Source organism: Mytilus galloprovincialis, chromosome 4 (assembly GCF_965363235.1).
Source record: "Mytilus galloprovincialis chromosome 4, xbMytGall1.hap1.1, whole genome shotgun sequence".
NCBI lineage: Eukaryota > Metazoa > Mollusca > Bivalvia > Mytilida > Mytilidae > Mytilus > Mytilus galloprovincialis.
This window is the reverse complement of record NC_134841.1, coordinates 96,205,856-96,227,344: the sequence shown is the minus strand read 5'-3', so window position 1 is coordinate 96,227,344 and position 21,489 is coordinate 96,205,856. Positions and strand designations below refer to the sequence as shown.

General features: G+C 30.8%; 2 protein-coding genes across 3 annotated transcripts; one reads left to right on the top strand and one right to left on the bottom strand.

Moving 5' to 3' along the window:
• Nucleotides 1-3,822: 3,822 nt before the first annotated feature.
• Nucleotides 3,823-9,359, bottom strand: LOC143073504 (M-phase inducer phosphatase 1-like). 2 transcript variants are annotated; one of them, XM_076249102.1, is made up of 9 exons: nt 9,242-9,359; nt 7,765-7,872; nt 7,264-7,341; nt 6,781-6,921; nt 6,273-6,425; nt 5,713-5,811; nt 5,131-5,249; nt 4,541-4,658; nt 3,823-4,086 (listed from the first exon to the last, which is right to left on the bottom strand). In XM_076249102.1, exons 2-9 carry the CDS (start codon nt 7,858-7,860, stop codon nt 3,955-3,957), a joined length of 936 nt encoding a protein of 311 aa, XP_076105217.1. In that variant the 5' UTR covers nt 7,861-7,872; nt 9,242-9,359; the 3' UTR covers nt 3,823-3,954. The 2 variants fall into 2 exon arrangements, with proteins under 2 accessions (XP_076105217.1, XP_076105218.1); XM_076249103.1 differs by lacking the exon at nt 9,242-9,359 and adding an exon at nt 8,029-8,196.
• A 3,321-nt stretch (nt 9,360-12,680) lies between these two features.
• Nucleotides 12,681-20,775, top strand: LOC143073503 (M-phase inducer phosphatase-like). Its single transcript, XM_076249101.1, has 8 exons — nt 12,681-12,877; nt 13,043-13,114; nt 14,655-14,789; nt 15,834-15,992; nt 16,791-16,889; nt 18,335-18,456; nt 19,321-19,438; nt 20,233-20,775. Exons 1-8 carry the CDS (start codon nt 12,875-12,877, stop codon nt 20,365-20,367), a joined length of 843 nt encoding a protein of 280 aa, XP_076105216.1. The 5' UTR covers nt 12,681-12,874; the 3' UTR covers nt 20,368-20,775.
• Nucleotides 20,776-21,489: the final 714 nt, after the last annotated feature.

The following is a 21,489-nucleotide window of genomic DNA, read 5'->3' as shown; positions in this document are numbered from 1 at the left end:
ACTTATGGGGTATTTGTGTCCTTTCGATAACCTAAAGTAAGCCGCAACACCTAAATCTGCATTTTTGTCACCACGGCATAATAAATACAAGCTAGGAAAACAAAAATATCTCAAGAAAACTTACAATAGTGTGTTCTATCCTGAATATGTACTAAATATTCCAAATTGCTAGAAACAACAGAATGATTTAGGAAATTTGAGGCCCCAGGGGCAAAAAACATAGAAAATTGCCTACCCCCTGGGTCATAAAACAAATAATTTAACTTGTAAATGCTATGATTTTATGATTCTAAAGTTCTTGATATAGAAAACAATAACTTTGCTTGGAAGTTATGCAAAAATCAGATGTTAGCAGTCATCTATACAACATTTTAAGTGAATTTATATCTCAGACTGGTATCTGCATGCATACAACTATTGCAAATATGGCTTTGTTTGAACACTTCTATTATATATAGTAGCTAAATTGTGTCAGATATATGGTTACAGAGGATACTGTTGTGACAAGAATTCTAAATTGACCATTTGAGGCAGAAAATGTGTTCTTTAATTGACAAATAGGCATACAGTAAGATGTGGACTGGAGATAGAGGTTGGATTGGATACTTTATATAATCTTGAATGTTGTAATGATTGATTGCTAAACATTACATTTCTGATATTCTGATATGCTTTCAATATGTTATCAAAACAGTTTTTAACAGGTTCTAGGCATTTTTTATCAGAAAATATGCAAATAGGGTAAGCTGGCAATAATTAAAGTCTTGTTTTCAAATTCTTTAAAAAATTGAAACAGGGGAGGGGGCATAAAATGTATAGTAAAGAAAAACTTAGAGTATACACAGTGATTTCGTTAAGACTTTAATTCTGATAAATGAGTATTAATGTGAGAAAAACTGATTTTAGAGAGTTTTCTATTTGAATAAATGTCTGTATAGGTTGCACTTTGTAAATACAGCTGTTTCTCAAAACACGCCTCTTTTGGGGAGTAATAGAATATTCATAGAAAATTAATTTTGTTTACATACTGGTTCCCAGTTATGCTCTCTGTGTTCCATATCGCAGAGACAGAACTTGGGAATGTTACCAGTAAATAAACACGTGCATATTGTTTACATTGAAATCTGTGGTAACCTTTCATTCGAGGTAGGGGTAGTTAAGAAAATTAGTGTAAGTTTAAACTCTGAGAAGTTCAGGGCATATAAACGTTGAAAATATGCCGCACAGCCCTATATTTTGACCTTTGAAAAAAATTGTGGTGCATATGAACTTTCAATTCTAGGATAAGATTTTTTTCAAAACTTCATAGTAAAAGTGGTACAGTTTTAGCCGTAAAAGGAGTTCCTATGGGAAATTGCATTGTCAATATTTACAGAAATGCAACCTATAAGCAGGTGTTATTTCCTTGTATTCCAGTTAAGTATTTATTTATTTATAGAGACAAATTGTTTCATTTTTTAATTATCTCAAATAGGACGTTCCTAGAAAATACACTATGTAGTACCTCCCATACGGTCCTGTTTGAAATAATAGTGATCTTAGGGGTTGTGTCGGTTTATTTACTATGCTTAAGTCTGAATTATTATAGTGCTTAATCTGAATTAGTTTAAAACCTTCAAATGATTCCAATATCGAGTGTCACTGATGAGTCTTTTGTAGACGAAACGCACGTCTAGCGTAAATTCACAATTTAATCCTGGTATCTATGATGAGTTTATTTCTATCAATGGAATAGATTACCTCAGCTGTATTTGGCAAACTTTTAGGAATTTTTGGTCCTCAATGCTGTTCAACTTCGTACTTTTTAACATTTTTTTATTCGAGTGTCACCGAAGAGTCTTTTGTAGACGAAACGCGCGTCTGGCATAAATACAAAATTTAGTCCTGGTATCTATGATGAGTTTGTTTATATCAAATGTCTTTTATAACATACTATGCATTTGTGTTTCGTCTGTCCTGTCTCGCTATGCATTATCTCATGTTTGTTAATACATTGTCCTCTTGTACACCTATATGTGTCTGATGTTATGAATAAAATATTGTAAATCTTGTAATCAACAAATATTTCCGTCCAATTTTTCTCAGGTACTACTGAGCAGATTGACGTCATAGATTTTAGCAACTTCAGTGATGAGTTGCGATTCGTGAGAACTCTTTGTATCTGCCAGACACCTTCTTCCTGTTTGCCAATACTTTAATGTTGTTTTCGGTATGTTGAATGACTTTAGTATTGTGATTTCTGATACTTCAAATGCTTTAAAAAAAAACTTATTGCTTGCATTTAAAAACAAAAAGTTAAGACATTCAAGATAGTAACGATTTGGGTCTAAGTGTAGGCAGGTATAGCAATAGGGTCAACTAGTATGAAACTAATAGTGAATAGTGTTCTCTTTAAACAAACATATATCGCCGTAGTTATTAAGGTCTTTCAACTTGTCTATGATGCACATGTTTTTGAATGTTCACATGCTGCTGTATCACGATTTTTTACATTTTTACCTATTATGTGTTTGTTTTGTTCGCACATCGTTGTCAATATAATGGAATTTTATGCAACCGTCACACATGGGAGAGATTACGCAAGCTATAAAAGCAGGTTTTATCCATCGTTTTCTGCCTTTAAAAAATGCCTGTATCATCTCAGGAATATGACAGTTGTTATCCATTCGTTTAATGTGTTTGAGTTTATGATTTTGCCATTTGATTACGGACTTTCCGTTTGGAATTTTCTTCTGAGTTCGGTATTTTTGTTATTTTACGTTATGATGAAGCAATCAATAACAAACTGATCCAATCTTTCTACGAACTCTACCATTAGTTTCCGACACAACTTTAAATTTATAACAATAAACAACTCAAACCTACCAGAAAATCGCAGGGAAAAACTAACAATCAAATAACGTTGTAATTGACAGATTTTGGTAAATAAACGTTCAACCACAACTGTGTTTACAATGAAATGAGATGAATTTCTGATGTAGAAAATGGTGGATTAAACCTAATTTTATAGCTAGGTAGACCTCTCACTTATATGACAGTCGCATAAAATTCCATTATATTGATAACGATATGTGAACAACACCAACAGACATAAAAGGTAAAAAGGTAAAAATGTCAAATATTAGCAGTCAACATTGTGTTATAATCTTAATCATTAAAAAGAATAAAAATATGAAGCAAATAAGCACAAAATGGAATATGATAGACCAAACATATTAGCAAAAATTAATGAGAAGAATACACACATTTGCCATAGTACATTTTATACCACAATAACGAGATGTATAAGTACAGAGCCACGTCATTTTTGTAACAAAGAAACATAAAAAGGCATATAGACAAAGCACAAAGCAAAAATGAAAGACAAGCAACAAACAATTTTGAAAATAGACCATTACGGGATGTATAAGCAAAGAGCCACGCTACATGCATCGAAGTAACACCAAATTGCATACAGACAAAGCACATCAGCAAAAACGAAAGACAAGAATACGGGAATATCTCAAACAACAATGACAGGACGTACAAGGACCACAAGCATCTTAATCGCAACAAAAACTTAACAAAGTAGCACAAAAAGACATATATCAAATCTAACAACTTCGCCCATCGCTTTCCTATTTTTGAATTTTATCTATGTATGCCAAATCCACCCATAAACGACTGAAAGACTTTAAGAACTAAGACCAAATAGCTAGACCAATATTGATTATAACGTAGAATCGCGCGTTGGATGGCAGAATGTAAACGTCTCACATGTAGAGATATAATATTATATCACTTAATTTTCCGTTTAGAATAGTTTGAATAAAAATGACTAAATGAAGTAGTACACATGTTTTTATTTCAGTCATATTTAACCGGAACAATAATTTATAACAATAATAAATAATAACAACTATACAGTAACAACTATGCAATAACAATAAGACTAGAACTATTGAGCTTGTTTGACTAGAAAAGACGTTGTGGGCATCGTCTTCGTTCTCCGGAAGCCCACGATTTGGACTTTGATCTAAAATGGCGTACCTCTATAGTATAGTCTTCGTGTAACATTGGTATATAATTCCTTGGAAGACATAATTCCTGCAATAGAAAAACAGAATATACATGACCATGTGACCTGTATGGTAATAATTCAAACTTAGTATTGACATATAAAAATAAGCAGATGCAGTGTGATTGCCAATGAGACAGCTCTCCACAATGACACAGAAATTGTCCGGCAAAACAGATCGTGCCGTACGGACTTCAACCATGAGTAAAACCACTACCGCATGGTCAAATATAAAAGGTCCCGAATTGACAAATGTAGACAAATTAAAACGTAAAAACCAGAAGCTTATGTATATTAACCTTGAAACTCAGAGTTCTTTTTTATTGTGGGAAAAAAATAAACAATGTGTAACTTCCAAATAAAGGAAACATTAATACTGATGCAACATATAAAGCCCTTAATGCAATACATTATTTATGAAACTTCTAATTTCTAAACTGACATAAAAATAAAACATAAAAATAAATGGCTGACAGTATTTACCTTGTCGTTGTGGTAAAATTCTTTATAACCACCATCAAGAATGTACACTTCTGGGTAATATAACTGAGGATATCTTTCACCATTTAGCTGTCTATCGGTATTTCTGAGAAATCTACATCTGTAAAAAAAATATAATATTCCTTTTATGCTTTAAGTACAACAATGTTAAAAGTTCCAATACTTTTCTTATTTCTTTGTATTTGGACTACGATCGGCTCTTTATACACAAAAAACTAAATTTTAAGTTTCTCATTATTTAAAGGAAGGAAATTATTTTCGAAAATATTTCATAATGAATCTAACAAAATGGTGCTTTTTTAAAATGTATAAAGGGAAACGTTACCAGCTGTAGACTACAAAAATAATAACAATGTCCCGGTAACCATAATGTAAGCTATACTAAACTTTGACATATTTTATTTACAGAAAATTGCTTCCCGTATGTATTTTTTTCTTTTGATGTTTATGCCTTAATGCATTGCGTGACATTTCGTTGTAAAAATAGACATTTTATCTTCACACACAGTATCAGTATGTTATCGGTACGGGTATTAAACTTTGCAGTAAGCTCATAGTGCGTAAGTACTTACAACTTTGGTCCTCTTTCAGATGAGAATTCGCAGTGAAAAATGAGGATCTGTGGCCTGTCTGATAACTGGGCGTTGACAAACTCTGAGATCATTTCTCTGGTTGGCAAATTAATTGCTCCCTGAATAAGAATAAAGATGTATATGAATTAACTTATTCAGAATCGATATGTACTTTAAAGGGACTACATGAGCTCTCCACAAAGTAGGATTTACTCTTCAATCAAGTATTACGTTGCTAGCACTTTGTTTATTCGTACTGTCTACCCCATAATTTTATTTGTATTGGATTCGGTTTTATATGATTCATTTCTTTTAAATTGATAAAATATATGAGTTCCCGGTTTTACGTTTATATGCACAAGGTTTCTTTTCAAGTGTTATTGATTTCAAATTTTAAAATATTACATACATAAGCCCGAGGCGGTTAAAGATTGAATTTAAGATAGTGTCAACTTCAAAGAGATAAAGTTGCTAACAAGTTTTGCTATGTTATTTTTTCCTTTTTCCTTGTCTATATCATAAATAATAATATTTATTTTAAATGTTGACTTTTTAATTTTCAATTATGTAAAGTTGCCTTACCTGTATGTGTCCACCTTCGTATTCAAAGGGGTACCGACAATCAATAACGCAATAACTGTTTATAATGCCGTCATATTTTCCTACCAATATATTTTTCATCTGGAAAAAAATAAACAAATTGTTACATAATGCAAATTTTGAATATACCTTTTAGGTATATATTTTTGTGTGCTTGTTTGTGATTTACTTGACCTGAGAAATACATTTAAGCATCGTTTTCTCGTCAGTAGCATCAAAAAGCTTTGTGATGTAAGTATATATTTGAAACATTCAAAAACATTAAAAATAGCCTGCGTGAGTTATGGAAATAGCGTGCAAATGTTCCAAGTTAGCTGTAAACCAGGTGCTTTCTGGATTGTTATTCATACTACCCCCGGGTCAAAAGTTTGGGCAGTCAAAGATATATAAATATAAAGATTGATGTTACCAAGAGGTAGACAATAAGTAGAACCAAAACCTTTCTTAGTTAAACTTGTCCTAGGAAATTGTGTGTGCTTTTTTCGATATGTGTGTGTCTATTTAAACTTCAAGCGATACAACTATGGAAAATGAATGCTTACTGTTTCTGAGGAGATGCTCTTGAGATCAGAATGTTTTCCTTGAACAGTTGGTAGTGTATAGTGTCCTGTGCCATCGGCGATTAAGTCGTCTCTGTCTAAAGCTCTATTAACTGTGGTGTAGACATCCTCTGATGATACAAACTGTGGTTCATCCTGTTAATTTAAATTAAAAAATAGAAAACATTGGTCAAGAAACATTTAACTGTTGTAAAAGTGTTTCACTTGTACAAAAAAAAATGTATAACGAAATTTTGTATTGATACTTTTTTAGAATCTATCATTTTGTTAATGGTATTTTTGTGTTGCTTACATATACCCGACATCTGAATTTTCAAAATGCTGTAAATTGAAAAAGGATGCAATTAATAGTTAATCTTTTCAGAAAACTGCCGCTGTCGGTAAGAATATTATTGTCCTTGAAACCGACAAAAAGAGAAATAACACATTTAGTTGAGAAGTTGAACTTAAGTCAAAAGATATTTTGAGCATTCATCACATGGAAACTTACCCCAAAAGACAACGACTTTGTGAATGGTTTTCGTCCATCAAATTTAGGGCGTTTAAAGGTGTTGTCTTTAGCATCATATTCCCTTTCTCTTTTTATTGATGATGTATTAGATTGACAGCATGTGTCACTTTCGTGGAATAACTGAAAATAAAAAGAGGAATTTACATATCTGAATGATAAGAAACATCTACCTTGTCAATGTCGTTAATGGTGCAAATACATTTAGTTAATAAAACTAATAGAAAACAGGGGTATGGAATATCCATTCTTGACACAAAATCAGTCCATATACAGCAAAAACCACAACAAGCAAAGGATCAGCGCTTTTAATGCTGTTCTCATGCAGCATCTCAAATTTACAGTGAGGCCTTAACATTTCAAAACTGACTGCTTTACCTTATGTTAATTTCCTTTACTTATACTCTCTCAAAAACACAAATATCTGTCTTCAGTTTATAAAATGATATATATCTATAAACTTACATTTCTAACATCAGAGTTACTTGGATTGTCATCGATGTCGAACAGGTCATGTGAAGTTAGGGGACGTAACTCGCAATTCTGTAAAATAAAGATGTTGACATGAAATTTACATACAAATGTAATAAACTTTATTTCTTGAAGGGAAAAAATCAAATATATAAATAAAACCAAATTTAAACTGTTTTCCAAGCATTAAAACTGTTACTGATAATTCACTGATATCTCACTAAGGTTTGTTTGTTGTATTATTGAATCTGAATCTGAATTTGAATCTGCTTGATTACAACAAAGTGGTTTTTTTTAATAAAAAAAAAATAAGATAAAGCACGATATAAACTACATTTTTACAAGGTATGATAAAAAGAGTATCATGTTTTGTTGATTTTTATAGACAAATGTCAACATAAAGATCTAGATTGCGTTACTCGACCTTCTCTGTGAACGGCACAATTGAACCTTTTAATTATTTACATGTATATACTTTGAAAAGTAATCTCTTACCAGCTCTGAGGGGCTATCATATTCTTCAAAGTCCATGCCAAGGCCAGAATCATCATCAAAGGAAACACTGGTCAAAACCATTTCATTTAAATCCATTCTTTCAATTTTCTATACGACAAAAAAGGAAAAACTTAAGTATATATAAGAAAAAGGTAGATCGGAACGCGCGCGCTTGTTGCTGGTCCTATTATGAAGTTGTTATCCCCTATACTGTGTCATTTTAATTTGTGAAATTTTATTTGACAGCTTTTTAAAGTGAATTACAAGTTTGGTTCCTTCTTATAAACCGGTCCAGCAGGTCAACGACATGTGGATTGTCACCAATTGACATGGTCCGCGCGACACATGTTTTCACCACATCGTATTTCTATTGTAATCGGGGATTTCAATGATCTTATCAGTCCAACACGCTGACAATTTATTGTTTTATATTAGAATATGTTCTGTTCCAATATAGTTGTAAATTTATCAAATATTAAAAGAAGTAACATTTATATTAATTTAATGGCCGTGTCATAAATTTATATTCTTTTAATTAACTCAGAATGAGATAAAATCATTAAAATGATTTGTCTTGAAACTGCAAAAGTTAAACGGGTAATTTTTCTTAATTGACCGTTTTTCGGAAAACATTAAAAAAAATCTACAAATTCAGAAAGGTCTCAGGAGACGGATTTATATAAGTAAAGTTTTTCCAAACTTGTTTCCGAATCTCATATTTGAACTTTATGTAACATTGTAATATTGTATCTTGTAATTTTTCATTTATAAATACTGTTTAAACTGAAATGAAATGCGTTGAAATTATTTAAATAAAATGGAATATGATGTTTTTCTAAATTCGATCTTACCTCTTCTCTATACTATGAAACTATATACAAATGAAAACAGGAAAAATTGCATTTATACAATTCCATCGAATTATCTTGTAATTTTCACGCCTAAACCTGTGAATTATTCCTATTAACCAAATTTTATCTTAAAGTTATTTTGTCGCCAAAAGCGTCATAGAACGATTTCATAATTCGTTAATTGAATTTAACACGAATTGGCATATTATCTGTAAGTGCAATATGGTCATACAAATTATTTATATATGCAATTAAAATTATTAAAAGTGTCTCACCTACTATAAGTAAAAATTATCAGATTTTACACCAATTTTCTCCGAGTAGTCATTTTTGACAGCATAAATGATATTTATTTTAATTGGGAGTAATCATATAGTAATATCGATGGAAAGCGTTAATACATTTTAACAACTGATTTTCAATTAAAAGATAAATATAGCTATTAAATTTATATGAAATGATTTTTCATCATTGCTGTCAGCAGATATTGTTTTGTACTGTACCTTAAAAGTAAACGCATAATACACAATATCCATTACGCAATAAAGTGACAAAAAACATATTTTAACTAAGCATTAAATTTTTGATAAAAGGAATTTATAAGAAACATAAAAAAGAAAACTTACAATGTGACTTTTCCTCTGCAGTCAAAATATAATGATAATTTTTCCAAGCAAGTTGTTCATATATCATAGTTTCATAATTGGCACTAATTCGCTTGGATGTTGAGCGTACCATCAAATAAGAATTCACATGGATATGACAACAAATTTTTCACGGTTTTATATATTATTTATAGGAATATGATATTTAGTCAATGCCACTTTCTAATGTTAATAACTGTGAGCAATTCATTAGTTAACAATAATTATGGTTATAGGTTTATCACAATTAAGTAATTATTGATGTCATATGAGAGCGAGAGTGTTTAAGCTTGCTATTATCAGTTGTCTTTTCGACCGAACATTTTTTCACCTCCTTTGCTTTTACCAGTTGCCTTTGGAGCTGAACATTTCTTCACCTACGGACATCAGAGTCATTAAGCACACTTTTATTCATGCCCCTCACAAATAAATAGATTATTCAATATATAAGATAAGAAATATAAAATACAAAGTTACTGATAACTTTGAGGAAATTTCTTACTTTCAATCAGATTTTCATTTGAATCAACATAAAAGACAGAACTAAAGGAAACTAACGTTTTGAAAATATGTTATAAGTTAATGTTAAGAGTTTTCAAGATATTTTTTCATCTTCATCTACCGTATTTTTATTTAATGAATAGCATGTAACAAGAATTATTATAAGTCCCACAAAAGTCGAAAAAATCTTGCTGTATTTAGGACTATGTTACTAATCTCTGAATAGTCGAAGAGCTTAAAGCAATGTAAAGATGTAGATAAAGTCGACCAACTCTATTGGTTGCTTCGACTTGCGATAAATTTGTACAGAGATAATTTGAAAATAGAAAATCATTCATAAGACTAGTATTGTAGCTTTAAAATATGAATTGCAGAGCTCCTGTGCCGCTTTATCCCAGTGTATCGTCAATCAATTATCTGGCGTTCATTGTTCAGTGTAAACTTATAAGAATGAACGAATGAATATTTTTTTGTTAAAGACATGATAACATGTGTAAGCAACTACTGTATTTTGTGTTCTGTTGTTTGTCACTGTCTATTTCTTTTTAGCCATTGTGTTTGTCCGTTTATATTCGATTTATGTGTTTGAATGTCCCTTTGGTATCTTTCGCCTATCTTCTATATAAATACTTCATTGCTTTTCTCAATCTAAAATAAAAGGCACTGTTAAGTAACTGTGTACGGTCGAAACAACAGATGTCCTTTACTATCGCTGGTTTGGAAGACTCTTCTCTGAAAACATATATAGAAACTTAACCTAGACTGAGCTCCCTCTGTTCAATTTCTCATCAGACCCCTCTTTTAGTTCGAGTATAAGGAGATCTTAGTTCATGCCGAGTAGAAAGAAACACAAAGACAAAAACAAACGTAGTCAAACATTATCGTTTCTATCCAATACAGCTATTTCTGCGTTTGTTCATTAATTAAAAGAGTTAGGTAGGGATATGAATAGGATGATCTTTTAACCATTTGTTTTTTTTATTGTGTATTCAGTATTTAGTTACTAAATACATTCTAAGGTCCAGACCATCAATCATGTTAAAAGTATATGCACGAAATAAGGCTTGTTCAATTTTTTTATGCTACAACTTGTTTTTTTTCAAAATTTGAAGGATATATTAAACCTTTATCCAGACTCAAGTTGGTTAATGAAATTAAGATCGACACTAATTGTATAATTAATGTCACCATAGCCGAATTATTTCTACATGCAGTTTCAGACAAAAACTAGTAAAGTAACGCGTTCTTTCATGTTTCCATAAAATATTGAAATACACTTTATTACGGTTTGGTTTCATTTGAAAATTAAGATTTAAAGATTAAAATTTTAATTTACAAGAAGGCATTAACCCATGCCTGAGATCATCAAAATAATCATAACAGAAATAACATTAGTTATCTTGAGCAATAACTGAGCTAAAAAAAATTAATACTTATTATTAAACATAAAAGGATTTATCAGTATTTTGCACTATTATGATCATTTTGAGTTATATTTATCAAAAAAGGTGTAATTTAAAGTGATAATAGGTATGGATATTTATTTGTGTAACATATTAAACAAATAGTTATGTAAAGGATTTAGGAAAAAGTATATAGAAATATCATAATCTCAGAAATAACTCATTTATACATCGTATTATCAGGACTTAACATGAGTCAATTTAAAAAGAAAGACGGTAACTTTGCTAAACTTTATTTAATTTAAGTAACCTCCCTTCGCCGCCATTTTTCGTTCAGAATCACCCCATCCCCCTATTTCTCTTGCAATTTTTGTTTTCTTTCTTACGTATGTTATTTTGTAATATCAAAGGCTGCATCCAGTTCCATTATTTGTTTTTGTAATTATATTTTGTTTAAACTACAATGCTATATACCCTGCAAAATATTCTGCCGTCTAAAGGAAAATATATTAAATTGTTTTGTGTATTGAAATGTTCTGCATGCGTATTGTTTCGACTGAAATTGGAGATTTGCATATGTTCCCGGTCAGCTTTTGTCCTTTACATTTTATTTGACCAATACAGCAAATGTCCAGTGAAACAAGGTGATGTTTCGTAAATCAAAATTTGAACAGTCTGAAATGTTGTATATTCTTAATGAGGTGTTATAAAGCATAATCGAAACCTGTACTTAGCTTTTTCGGTTGAAAATTTATACTTAATTTTGATATTTAATACAAACTGGTGAAAAAAATCAGGTAAACAGAATTAAATTAACACATTTTACTCACATGACTTAAATATTTGAAAACCTCATTCAATCTAAAATAAAAGTGAGATCTTGAAATTAAAATGAAATAATTAATTAAACTGAAAGTAAGTTATTGTAATTTTAATATGACATGTATGGTTTCTATAACATGCAGGGTAAAGGATAGTCATTCATTCGAATAACGATTTATGGTAAGTTACTCTTATTTCTGGTTTCAAGACAATTTGATGTTTTCTTTTTGTTACAGACATTATTGGAAACTAAACTGTCCTCAGTATCGGCCAAGGTTACGGATTTGTTTGTGGACGACTAATAAGACTTTCCAAAAAGACTAAGTACTGTTTTCTTTTTTAAATAACCAATTACTTGTTTTCAAATTAAAAAAAATAACGTTTTGTTAATTTAGATAATTATGTATGTGAGAAATTAGATATTTTTTTTCTTTTAAGACTAGTGTCTTCAGTAACTGCATTATGTTTAAAAAAAAAACCTTACGTAATAACCTTCAATTTCAATATCCCCCCAAAAAAGACTAATTAGCGTAAAATTACTCTTTAGTTAAAACAACCATTGATTGTACAATAGAAGAGAGATTAAGGTGCAAGCTGTCGGTTATAAACAAATAAAAACTTTATCAAATTTCCAAAACAAACAGAATCTCGTTCTTTTCTTATAATCAGCTGCGCTTGTATATGCGCTTGGTATAACAATTGTGCACAAGAAGGTGTCGGCTGGGATTATAGGGACGCGGGCTCGTGCCAACACGCCAAATGAATACAAACAAGTCAATCAAGTATTTAGTTTTCATAGAAGTTGACCGATTACAACAATTATCAGTTTAAGTCATTCCAAAACATATCTGTCGACGGAACAAGACGTGGAACAAGTTTCTAATTTTACATGGTACAGTAATATATTTATTTATTTAACATTTCTATTTCAAAGCGAAGATTTTTTTACATTTTTAGTTATTTATTCTATTGAATTCATTGTGAATGAAGTCATGAAAATTATTTGGATTTTTTTTGGGTGTAAAACTCAGTTATCACAGTTTTTTTCCTACTGTAGGATATGGACACATTCAACTTTGCAGATGTCAGCTTCACTTATGATGATGAGAAAGATACAAGTCTTGAAGAGGTAAAATTTTAAACCTACATTAAAATCTTATATAATTTATTGTGATTAGGAAAAAAGTCTCAAATAGATCGGAAGTTAATTTATGTTTGTTTGATAATATTCGATTTTCCTATCTACGTTTTTGTTAGAAATCAAACATTTTTTTTTATAAGAAAAGATCGTTTAGCTGCCCGAAGGTTTTAATTGATATAATTATATGCTTAAGATCAAATATAAAATAAGATTCACTTAAGATTATCTACAGTCAGTGATACAAAAAAGTACAAACATAAAATTTGGTTAAAATTGTCATTTTACTATTTCACAAAGTTTACATGTGTATTGCAGTTGAAACTTAAAGTCGATATGGAAATATTTGTTACTTACGATCTTAATTGTTTTTCAATAAAAATATTTATTTATGTTTGCCTATTTTTTTGGTTAATGCTCATCGGAAGCTCGATAAGTTTAGATTTATATTTGTTTGTTAATTATCTTGTGTATTAACATTGTCTTTAATGATGTTATTATCATAATATTTACGGATTTAAACTGAGTGTTATAAAAATCTTTTGAAATTATCATCAATTCTTAAGTTGTCTCCCTTTTCTTTCTTATATCTTTTATTTGAAAAAGTAATTTTGATCTGGTAAATCCGAGTGAACCTGTACTCGGTGCAGATTAAATAATATTTAAGGGAAACGGAGGATGTTATAGTAAAATGTCATACATTGTTGATTTTTTACTTTTGCATCAAATTCTGAATTCCAGGCGATTATAAGTTATCTCGCTTTCTAAGAATATCATTATTCACTTAAAAATGGTGACATTAGAAATGTAGTCTACTAGATGTATCGTTAACTGTTAATTTCTGATTACTGAGGATAAAGTTGTACACTGAATGACTTTTTAGTTATTACTCTATTAAAAAATACTGAAGCAAGACATTTCTTACCACAGGGGCTTTGGGTTTTGGACCCTCTTTTTTATTTCAATTCTTCATTGTACTTATTTTATTGAGTAAATGTTTTTTTAACATCTCAACTTATTTTATCTTATTTATTGTGTATTGGCTCGTATCCATACGATATTATACTAACAGTGGTTCAGTCATTTTTGCTGTCTCTCTCTATTCTTCTTTAACAAATATATATAATTACAATGAGAATAGAGGGACAATGTAATAATTAAATGTCGTTGTTTTATCATTTGTATAAGAGCAAGGACTCTTTAGGTACAAAAAAATAAATTAAATTAAAGAATATTTTCTATAAAAAGTTAAATGCAAAAAAAAGGGGGGGGGGTCTATGTTTCTTACGAGAAACATTTTATACCATAAGTAAAGAAGGATGTTACTCTTTAATATTTTGTACAACCAAAAACAAAAACAAAAACCTTTTTAGAAAAATATTGGTATGTGATGATAATAATATTATAAAGACTATTCTTTTTTCAAGATTTTACATTTTGTCGTTGTTGCACGGTGTCTCAGTTGAAAAATGTATTTTCATGAATGTTAGTTTGAGACTGAAATTTGAAAATAGTTTTTAAATATTTTCAGCTTCGTGGTTCATTGCCAGTATTCTCACCACTAAGATTTACAGAGACCGATAAACGCATACGCACTCCACATGACACCCACTGTACCAAGAGACCAAGACACGCTGGTGGAATCCATAAATCTTTATCTTTTGGGGTTTGTATGACAGTTTGGCAATCTTTCCCATGCATTTTATGCCCCATTTATGGGCATTATGTTTTCTGGTCTGTGCGTCCTTCCGTCCGTCTGTACGTTCGTCCGTTTGTTCGTCCGTTCGTCCGTCCGTCCGTTCATTTGTCCCGTTTCAGGTTAAAGTTTTGGTTAAAGTTTTTGGTCGAGGAAGTTATTGATGAAGTTGAAGTCCGATCAACTTGGAACTTAGTAAACATGTTCCCTATGATATGATCTTTCAAATTTTAATGCCAAATTAAATATTTTATCCCATTTTCACGGTCCACTGAACATAGAAAATGATAGTGCAGATGGGGCATCCGTGTACTTGGGACACATTCTTGTTTTAATTTATTTTTTAAAGCACATTTAAAGTAAAAGATGCATATGGTTTTAAATTTGTATTTTGATAAATACTTTCCACAGAACAGAAATGGGGAAAAAATAGTTTTCAAATGACGTTTGTACAGCATTTTTAATAAAATACGAAAAGTTAACTTAATCCTCATTCAATGTTAAATATCACGAACACTACGGTGGCCTATAGTTGCTCAGTTCCACTTCATTTTTACTCTGGTGCTGTTTATCTCATTGGCAATCATAATACATTTCAATTTCCAACTAGTAACTTAAAACTATATCTATACTACCAATGGAAAAGACCGATTTCATTGAGCCGCATCTCCTCTGAAACCATACAAAGCAGGAAATAATTGTGATATGACGTATAAATGTAGAGTTTTGAACTTCCTAAATTTGTCTTTGAAAACAATCTTTTTTCGACAGAAAACGTCAATTGTTATCGATCTGTGTTTTATTCGCTTTGTCGAATACTCCATCGGCGTGTTGCCCGCGAAATTTAAAAACTCTTTGTTTCAACACTTGCCCAATTGTATCGGGATTTCGCAGGTATCTTCTATTATATTTTAAAGAATTGTTATATAACTACCTCATAAGTTTGCGATATTTTTATATTTTTGAAAATGTTTGTTTTGAAATAAACCAATAACGTCTCAATTATGTTTTCAGGACCATCCAGTTTATCAACCTTCACCCTCAAATGGTGTCAAGAATGCAGTTAGTCTGCTGATGGACGTCGACAATGTCATTGGTGACGGCACTGCTATATTCTCTTTACCTACAGTCAAGGGCAAGCACTCTGACCTGAAGAGTATTGACAGTAATACAGTATGTATCTTTTCTGTCCAATCAAAAAACATTATTATGTCAAACGTTTTAGACAAAAAAGCGCCCTTAGAATTTTTTACTTATTGATAAGGTGTGGAATTTTTGGCTCAATTTTGAAAACTGATAAAACATGAACAAATCAAACAAAACCACAAATATTGAACCACACGATAACACAACAACCCGGATGTGCCTTTGGATGTTTCGGAATGTTAAGCAGTTCCTGCTCCTCTTTTGACACCCGTCTTGTTGCGCATTACAAATAAACTAATGATGTATTGGATGATTAGCCGTGTTTTTAATCTTGCTGATTTTGATGTAGTCCACATTTTTATGTTGCAACAAATAAACATTGAACAAGACCATCAAATCGGTTTATAAAAAAGTTTTTGCTCTCTGTGTCACCTTTGTCCCATGAATATTTTGAACATGTTGATCATCTAAGATCCCGATGGATTTGATATTGATTGTTGTTTATTTTAAATTCAGAGGATACTAATTTAATTAAAAATCGGGATATGAGCACATAAACAATAAATTCAGTTTCTTTTCTGTAGAATAAACTGTCAGAAAACATGTAAAATTGGCAACATTTGGTTAATGTCATTTATTATTTTGCCGATTGAATAATATTTGTGGAATCAAACATAGTTGCTCAATTTTGATAAGATATACTAGTAGTCAGTTGTATATTTTGTATTAAATTTCTTTTTCATGTTTCTCAAAAATCAACTTATGATGTTATTACAAAAATCTGCTTGTTTAAATCCAGATAATATATTATGTATATTTTTGTAGCTTGTTGGTCTACAGAATGGATTGTATCAGGATACAGTCAGTGGTTACCAGATTATAGATTGCCGCTATCCATACGAGTACAATGGTGGCCATATAAAGGTTTGTCTTACTCATAATATCCAGTGGCCCATCTTAAGAGACGAGGCAAATCTTTGATAGTTCTTTTAATGTTTCAATATTAAGAATTTGTATTGCAAAGTTTATTATTTACCTATTGGAATTGTAAGCAAATCTTTATAACAAATACTGTGTTGTATTCGAATTCTGACTTAAACCCTGATAGTCTTTTGAAGAATTTTGGTAATTTCTTATTTTTAATAACTTTGTCTCACTTTTGTTCTGTGAAAACAGCTGTATTTTTTTCTTTATCATTATTATTTTTTTGTTTGAAAGTATTTTTATTATACATGCACTGTAAGATTAGACTGCGGGGATAGTTTTACTGTTTATTTGGTCAACAAACCAGTTTTCAAAAAAATGCCTTCAGCTGTTTGAATAAAAAAAAATAAATGCTAAGAACAAGTTCGATGAATGACATATTTATCGTACATGAAAATAACCAATTTGGAATTATTCGCTTCATTCAATTTTTATTTACTTTATTGACGATCAAGTATTTTGTATTTCTTGTAGATTTTTTGTAAGCTGTTAAATGTGTGAAAGTAAGAATCTCAAGTAAGCAAGTTTTTGAAGTCTTACGTCAAAAAATATTTTATCTAAAACATATTGATTAGATGACTGATCAATTATAGATTTGGAAGATTTAAATTTTGTTTACAGAAGAACTTAAGGGAAGATATTTAGGAAGGAGCAGGTTATTTTATCTAGTTGTCTATCTTTAGACAGAGGATTGGTCTTGGTGATCTTTTTTTTTTATTTTTAACAATTTTTGTATCTTCACTTTTAATTGATCCATTATCAGGATGTAAATTATCTCAGAAAGTTGAAAAAAGTCAACTAGAAAGTGCAGCTTCCATTATCAAAGCGTAGGACAGCATTATTTCATATCTGAAGGTTAAATACTTAAAAGGGTGGGGTTTAGAACTATTAAAAGTCAGGCACCACTCTATTTGTTATCGTATGTTAAAGCTCAATGTTTTTGTTTTAAATTGAGGATTTGATTTTGATGACAAATATTTGAAAGTTTCTTTTTATACCTTAAACAAATACACTGTTACTCCGGCACACGTTTATGTTAATGTCTTCAGTCAGGTACTTTATCAATTAATAGTTGTCTTATGCCATACTTTAAAAGTGTTTTGTTACAAAGATTTACATGAATGTGGTGTTGATGACAGATGTTTGACAGTCTCTTTTATTCATAACATTTTAGAGTTTCGGCGATTTAAAGCTCGATATATAGTATAAAATTTGTCTTTTGTTAAAAACTATTATTCTAGATTCTTTTTCTTTAGTTTGGTTGTTTTCTCGTTGATGTATACAAACCATCATATTGCTGTCTCCATGCAGCGATATTCATACAGATTATTTTAGAAACATGTGTCCAGTCTGCAGAACTCAGTACCATATTTTCTTTTTTTTAGGGAGCCCATAATATCTATAAAGAGGATGACATCTTACAACTCTTACAAGCATATCAACCAAATACACAACGAGACATACTCATTTTCCACTGTGAGTTTTCTTCAGAAAGAGCACCAAAATTGTAAGTACTCAAAAGTTGAAATAAATGTTCTCATCCATCGTTAGAATGAAATATAAATTGTGTCATTCAACATGTGAATGAAAATCTATAAAAATCTTTTTAATCATAAATTTAAATGCAATAGACAAAACAACCATACAACTAAAGCTGCTTTCAAAAGTAAACGGTGTTGGAAATCAATTTGTCGACGCCAAATTTGCATATAAAGCTGTTAGTGTCAAATGATGTATAACCCCTCGATTGATTGCCTAAAGCATAATTAACTGTTTAAAATTAAAAAGCACAGACTATCAATGTCAGTATGCATGTCACGAGTTTCTAAATGAAACCTTATCTACTTTGCTTTGTTACTGATACGTAAGGCTTGTGTGTATGATACAACCGTTAGATTTTGTATGTTTTATAATATCATTTCGATATGAATCATGGTGGGATGGTATGTTTCAAAAAATCAGAACGAGTTTTTCTGTGATGAATGAAGTTTTTTCACAACGCTTTTATTGAATTTGAGCTCAATCCTCCTATTATTACAACCAGGAAGAAAACGTTAACGAGAGGGATAAAATAGAATAGATTTATTTAATATATATTTTTTGTTGCTTAATGTCCACTGGCTATAATTTTAAAAAGCTGGATGTGAGCAGGGACTTTCTATACTAACAGAGATACGAAACTTAAGTTAATTGTTGGGTAGTAGCTTTAAACAGGCGGCTTAGTAATCAGTTAAAATCAATAGAGACGAGTCCCGTTAGTATAGAGAGTCCCTGATGTGAGGTATATAATTGATAAACCTGTCGTTTTGTATATTTTGTGTTTTCACCACTTTGTAGTTTTGTATTGCAAACTTTATAATTTAATTTGAAGATGCCGCTTTCTCCGGAACAAAGACCGAGAGCTGAACAGTGAAAAGTATCCATTTCTGACTTTCCCAGAGTTATATATTCTAGATGGGGGTTACAAGAGTTTCTACTACAACAATAAGGTATTTAAAAAAAATATGAGAACAATACCTTATAAATGTCATGCGTCCGAAGCGATTTTCTGGGTTTAACGTCATCAGGAATACTAATAAAGCAGAATAAAATAAAAAAAAAAATTGCGAAATCTATCTTAAGTCAACTTTGTCTGAAGGATTTAAAATTTTAGTTGCTAATGATTTCAAAAATCTAAGGACTCAGTACATTTTGGTCTTGGATTACACGAATTGATACCCAAAAATAACTGAAAGAAATCAAATTTAAGTATTTATCACGCGATGCATTTATTAACAGACGAATATCATTTGTTACAAAGTCTATCTTTGCTCAAGGATTTCTTTATCAAAAGTGTAACATTAATGGGAATTTGATATGTTGGACTTAGTTTTATATTTGATATATTTTGTAAGGCTTATACATGGTATTTTTGTCGTCTGCAGAAGTAGCCTAACGTTCTTTATTTTGTAAGCAAGTTAGTATGATGTACAGTATAATATCGGAATAAATCTTAGGATCGGAATCTAAATTTGTTAAAGTACCAATTTGTAAGGTTACATGTACAACAAAATTGATTTTAAATGGTTATACATTCACAAAAAAAAAAATACACATGGGATTGCCAGAAGTTGTTTTTTCTGCCGATACGTTTTTGTTTGCTGAAAACATTCTTGTATACTGCCACGGCCAAAGTGCTTAAATAACTTACTACTAATCACCGAAATATTTGATTTGCCGTAAATTAATTCTCTATGTTTAACATAGGTCACTATACAAGATTATATTTTTTCTCCCATTTCAGTCATACTGTGAACCAATCAACTACGTTCCTATGCTTCATCAGGACCATGCAGCAGACGTACGCCACTTCCGGTCTAAGTCCAAGTCTTGGACAGCTGGTGAGAAGAGGAAAAGTCCGCAACGGTTATTGTTCTAAAAACGTCTATGAAGCAGTTAATACCTCGACATTGCTAAATGAACATGTCCTTTGAATGGTTGTGTTATAGAAACAGCGAAAATGTTTCGAGTTTTAAGATGTGTAAAAAGTTTACAAATATTTATTTTATTTGAGTAGTTAAGTGTTTTAGTGCTGGTCACAACAAATTGAATGTTGTTTAAAGTTAGTGCTCTATATTTGTTCTTAATGCATATGCAATTTTTAAACTCTACAGACAAAAAGAGGAGTTTTCTTTGCTATATATTTTTTTATCTTGTATACATGTATGTTTCTGACATTTCTTTCTTTCTGTAAACAATTCAAAATATCACTTCAAGGTTTTTATGAATATTTACTGTTTTTGTAATATTTATATGAATAAAAATATTAAATAAAAAATTGCATTTACTTGTGTCCTTTTAAAATCCCATTTTAGAATGAGCTAACACACTTAGAAGACACATGTATATTTTAAGATAAGTTGCATCTTTAGAGGTTAACGTTTTGATTATTTCTACTAGAAAATAAAAGCAGGAAAAAAATACCACAAAGTAAAACAATATAGATATTGCAACGACAATTTTCTGACAAGTTGACAACACTTTCTGGGAGGAAAAAGTTTTTTATATAAAAACATTGAAAACTCGAACAAGATGCCGTAGAAAAAATATGGGTGGCGCTGTTTGTGGGCCTAAACATTTTTCATAGGGGTACTGTTTGTGTCAATAGAGTGACCTTTATCTGTCAGATGCAGGCGTTTGTCGTTCAACTGAATAGTAGCTTCAACATGACCTGACGACCACTCTGTTTAAAATCGGTAGTCATTGAATATTGTCGGAAATATTTTATGCATATACTATTGTAGCTTTCTGACATTTGACTATGAGCATACTGTTCAGGTCACCAAAGGGACCAGTGTGGAGATCCTTTTGTCATTAATCAATTATCATTTTACTAGCACAGAAGCCTCGCCTTGCTACTGTCTTGTCAAAATTTGCTTTTATATACAAATTGAAATTCTTTTATATTAAGGAATGTATCTCCCTCATTCACAGCTCTGACTTCTTGTGTTGGTTTTTCTTTACTTGGCACGGGTAAATTATGGTTTTCTAAGCTCTGCCA